We start from the raw sequence: 5814 nt of genomic DNA, 5'->3' as shown, positions 1-5814 counted from the left end.
TTATGTTTTACTAGAAATACAGACGATGATGCATTATTAAAAAGAGATGTTGCAGGAACAGAAGATGGTAAAATTATTATTGATGAATTTACAATTAAAATTCCAATTGTAGAATACAATCCTTTGCAAAAAGTTTTATTGTTAAAAGAGTTAACTGAACTTTCTCAAGAAAAAAAGTATACTTTTAATTTTAAAACGTGGCGATGTATTGAGGAAAGAAATATTTCTGGAAGAACTATAAAAATTGATTTATCAACACAATATTGAAGTGAAAATTCTCCTGAGTTTTGTGGTTTTGGATTACAAACAAACAAATTAAATACTCAAGATCATGATCCTGGTGAATTTGATCATTGTTGTGTTAGAAACTATTGGTTTGAAATAAATGGAAAACGTTATCCTGAAGAATGTCAAGATGAAGATTTTAAGAATAATAAATTTTGTCAATCTTATGAGAATTTAATGTCTTATAAATTAACTTACCATAAAAATCAACAAGAACTTCCATTGATGTATAATGATCCAAATGATTTTAAATTATTTAGGTCAATATTTCTAATTAAAACAGTTTACCAACCAATTAATATTTCTGCAACTAAAAAAAATATTATTATACATATTGAGTTACATGAAGATTTACCCAAAGACACAATTTGTTTTATTTTTTTCATAAGAGAAGATGAATTTTTGTTTGACATTGAAAAAGGTACAATTGAAGAAACTTTTAGTGGTTAAAATATACATATAAAAATGTGTTTGTATGATTGAGATTGCTGTACTTTTTGACTTTAACCCTTTATAGGGCAGAACAAAAAAAATCACCAGATTGTTCTGAAAATTGGTATACATTCAGTATGGAGTACTCTGATTTTGGGAAAAATATTGGAAAATTTTTAATTTGTTTTGCATGATTGGAAAAGTGGTGGGAAAATAGTTTCCCTTTGCACCTTTACGACCGTGGGATTTACTGAACGGGCAATGGTAATATATTTCCCACTTATGCGGTTACTTAGAAAAATATACAAGCCTCATTCAAACTAATATACCTAAATATAATAAAAATAAAAAAAGTAAAAAAACATTAAAAACACAACATTTCTGTAATGCACATCCCTATAAAATGTATTTAAAATTCATAAATAATAATAAAAAAAAAACAATTGAACTTATACTTAGTAAAACTAAAATTGATAAAAAATAAATAATAATTATTATATATCTTTAAAATAAAAATCAACAACCTGATACATTTCTAGTAAAATAAAACAATAAACTTCTGGAATTTTCCATATAAATAATAAAAGTAATGAAATAGGGATAAACAATTTTAGGTAGGTTTGTGATATGGTACAAAACATTGTTTGCATAGTGTTATGTCGCATGTAGAACAAATCATATTGGATCTTTTTTCTTTTGCTTTAGTGCTACACATTTTGCATCTTCTATATTTATCTATGAATTTTGTCATATGATTAACTCCAGCTGTAAAATCATGAGCGATGGAAAGTTTTTGTTTTTTTTTATATCTTTGTTCGTGGGGGGAAGATGTATTCTTTTTCCTGCATGAGAAATTCCCAATAAGCTCATCCGTTAATCTCGATCGAAACTCTAAATGTGTAATGTACTTTTTTTTATTCTTGTTGCAACTTTCTTTATATAAAATATAAGAATTAACAATAGCAGTATCAACCATATAATAAAAAAGTTTAATCCACCACTTCCTCGACTTTTGAGAAATTGAGTATGGAGACATATATTGATCAAATTTGTCAACTCCTCCCATGTATTTATTATAATCTGATATTCCAGTAGGGCACTTTACTTGAATCCTTTCCCCTTTACCATTTTTTCTCAGTACTGTAGATGTATCTGAAGAGTTATGCATGTTGCTAACAAGTGTCACTGGTTTACTTCCTCTATCCTTCCATCGCATAATACCAATATCTTCACTTTGGGCATATTCAATGTCACCAGAAGTATATTTACCATCATTTTTCATAAGGTGTTTTGGATAATACTTTTTGTTTACTCTAAATGTTCCACATGCAAATATACCATCACACAAAAGTTTAAAAATTAGAGGTATACTGGTAAAAAAATTATCAAAAAAAACACAGTAAATAAGTTTTTCAATTTTTTGGTCAAGTATAACACAACGTTTTCTCCTAGTCCATACTCAGGTATTCCATTTGATTTTTTTCCAGTGTATATATCAAGATTCAGTAAAAAACCACTATAAGAATCAGCCAATGCCCATATTTTGAAACCCCTTTTAATAGGTTTCATGGGCATATATTGTTTCATAGTGGAACGTCCTTATATGCTACCATGCTTTCATCGACTGCCAAGTATCTTGATGGGCGATATACAGATTGATAAATATCTTTCAAATGCGTTATCATAGGACGAATTTTATATAATTTATCAAAATCCAAAGAATTTCTTGATGGCATTTGGGAATTATCATTAAGATGAATTAACCGTAGAATTTTCAAAAACCTTTTTACAGGCATGATTTTGGCCACACGTTCACAAAAAAAATTAGGATCATTTGACCAATATAACCTGATGCTAGGTAAGCTATGGTAACCCATAAAAATTAAAATTCCAATAAATGCTTTTATTTCTTCAATGCTTGTGTTGATATTAACATTTTTTTGCTGAGCATATAAATTTGTTTGTTGAACAATAGTTTGAAATATAGGACCAATCATCAATTTAAATATTTCTATTGGCGGCATTTTATAAACGTTTTTGTCTACTGGACCTTGTTCTTCTCTAAATCTAACTTTTTTAAATTTTTTTGGAGGAAATCCTGACTTTACAAAATTAAATTCACCACTCATATTTGGATTAGAAACATTGTCTACGTCTAAATTTATGAGTTCGTTTTCACCACTTATATTTGGATTTGAAATATTGTCTGCTTCTACATTTAGGAGTTCGTTTTCAAGATCATCATTATTTAGAAATATATTTACATCAATAGGTAAGTCATTAACTTCATCTAAATCTACAAGTAGTTGCTGTTGCTGAGTTGGTACATAATCTTTATCTTTATCACTGTCATCCATTTCCTCATCTGAGCTGGACATAATATCTTCTAGCAACTCCAAATCATTATGTATATCTGACAAAATAAAATTATCTATCAATATATTTTACCAACAACTATAATAATTAATTAGAATACTACTTGATATAATTAGATTTAATTAATAGTAATTTTAATTATGTTAAAGATTATATATAACTATTGGTACCAACTATATTAATGTTTTCATCATAGTTTTATTTTTACAGTACAATACATTAGTTATTGCAATGTTGTTTATAAGAACATATTCCATACATTTACATAAATATAGGTAGGTACAAATTTATTTTAGTAAAATAATAAATAATGTTATATAGGTTCTAGGTACATATAATATACTAAATTGTATAATACAATATTTTTGTACCAAATTTTTTTTTATTTTTTATAATATATACAACAAATACAAACAAAAATCTAATTCAAAATATTGAACAATTATAAATTGAAATATACCTTGAGAAGTAGAAGGAATGTTACTATTTGTTTGTTCAATATTTGATACATTAGGCACCTGCACTTCAGCTTCAGCCATACTAGAACCTGTATGTAAAAAAAAACTTTTAATTAAATATAATTATAAATTAAAAAAATAATTATTTGGTTTATTTACCTGATGATCTGGTAGATAAATGCCATACTGGTTGACTTAGAGAGTTATTTGCATTGGTGGTACAGTCTTCTGCATCAGAATCTCCTCCGTCTTCCGAATCGAATGCCATATCATCGGTAATAGCATTCAACTCTTCTAGAATCTCATATTCTGATAGCATCTGGGAAAAAAATTGATAATTATACGTAAATATTTTGTAAGTGGGTCATTTTTGGCCCCAAAAGTGTATATTTATCGAAAGAGTATGAAATAATGATTCAGAATATACTTACTTCAAGATTGTTAGTGAAGTTTGAAAGTATTTTTTATAAGTTCAAAACCACAACTACATATTTGAAAATAATATTCAATTATTTTTATAAATTGATAACACAGAAAATACATTTCAAATAAACCGTAAGATAACACAGAAAAACGCGCTAAAATGTTATCTTTAAATTAATATCACCAAAGACTTTATAAGTTAAGCTGCTTATTTATTAAAATTAAAACAAATAACAATTTTGATAGGAAATTTATTGGAGGGAAAAAAAGTGTATCGCCTGTGGGCAATGGGTAGATAATTTCCCACTTTGGTCGTTATCGATTTATTTCTCTTATTTGAAATGTTATCAAATACATATAATTGACACTGTCGTATACAGAAAAAAATAACGGTTTTTTTCAAACAAGTGGGAAAAATATTACCTGTGACCACACAGTGCTAGAATTTTTTTTCTTGGGTGGGAAATATATATCCCCTTGCCCTATAAAGGGTTAAGGAAATGTTAAAAGTCCTGACATATAAAAATGTGTTTGTTTTCAATGGAATATTTCCATTGAAAAAATATTTTAATGTTTATTCTTTAATTAAATCAAGATTAACAATGAAATCATCATCATCAAAATAATATTTTTTACCATTTTGGTCTATAATATGTATTACTATGGTTTGAAAATTTCCTTTAACTGGTATGTACATTATTGGATTAATTTTTATATAAGGATTAACACCATCATAATAAAAATTATACAAAAGATCTTCCTCGATGTGATTAACATTATTAATAGATGAAAAAGATTTTTCAATTATGTTGCAATGTACATCTAATAATCGTTTATTTATATTATTATTTAAGGTTTCCCCAATGTGTTTATATAAATTATTCATATTGTCAATCCCTAAACTTAATTTAAAATTTTTGTCCAATGAAAAATCATCTTTTGTTGTTATCTTAATGTAATTACTAGGGCTCGGAAGTTGTAGGAGTTGCATATTTTTCTGTATGTTCTCAATTTATAGCAGACCAAGCTATAAATCCGTTCTATACAATGACTCTATAAATACAAAAATTAAAAATGCATATTTTGCATATTTTGCCAATTTTAGCTAAAAAGTGCATATTTCATTGATTTTATACACATATTATGCATATTTCATATTTTTCAAAAAAAAATTGATTTTTTTCTTTCTTAACCTGTATATTTCAACTAATATTTAATATAAAACTCAAAATGACTAAGTTATCGTTACTGTCGATTGTACACGATTGATGTTTGACAGTTTCGTTTTAGACGTCGTATTGTTAGTAGGTGAAGTGCGTATATTTGATCAATTTTATATTTAATTATTTATTTCGATTTTATTAAAATGCCAAAAGACATTAATTTACAAAGATATTTAAGAGAATATGGAGACGTGTTTTCAACTGATGGCGATATACTATTTTGTAAAGTATGTTCAGTTAAAGTAAATGCAGAAAAAAAATATACGGTCACGCAGCATTTGAAAACAAATAAACATGAAATGTTAGCAGCTCGTCGAAAGGTCGAAAGTAAGTCCTCAGAATATACTCAGCAATTGTTTACTGCACCCAACAAAAAGTCGGTATTTTCTAAAGATTTGTGCAAAGCACTAATGACAGCAAATATTCCTGTGCACAAAATTTCTAACACCGAATTCCGAAAGTTTCTTGAAAAGTACACACTACACGCTATTAATAATATTTTTTGCATGTTTTACCTTTTTTAGCTCCTACAACTTCCGAGCCCTAGTAATTACCATTATTTTCCAACTTTATAATTGAAGAGAATAAACTATTCAATTGTTCAATTGAATAGTTTC

At 27.1% G+C, this 5814-nt stretch overlaps 1 protein-coding gene across 1 annotated transcript; it reads right to left on the bottom strand.

Moving 5' to 3' along the window:
• Positions 1-1327: 1327 nt before the first annotated feature.
• LOC132947613 (piggyBac transposable element-derived protein 4-like) lies at positions 1328-2304 on the bottom strand. The gene is made up of 2 exons (XM_061017900.1): positions 2153-2304; positions 1328-2030 (listed from the first exon to the last, which is right to left on the bottom strand). The coding sequence occupies exons 1-2, from the start codon at positions 2302-2304 to the stop codon at positions 1328-1330; spliced, it is 855 nt and encodes a 284-aa protein (XP_060873883.1).
• Between the last annotated feature and the right edge of the window lie 3510 nt (positions 2305-5814).

Source organism: Metopolophium dirhodum, chromosome 1 (assembly GCF_019925205.1).
Source record: "Metopolophium dirhodum isolate CAU chromosome 1, ASM1992520v1, whole genome shotgun sequence".
NCBI classification, from domain to species: Eukaryota; Metazoa; Arthropoda; class Insecta; order Hemiptera; family Aphididae; genus Metopolophium; species Metopolophium dirhodum.
The sequence above is the reverse complement of the archived record's forward strand: the minus strand, read 5'-3'. Positions and strand labels throughout refer to the sequence as shown.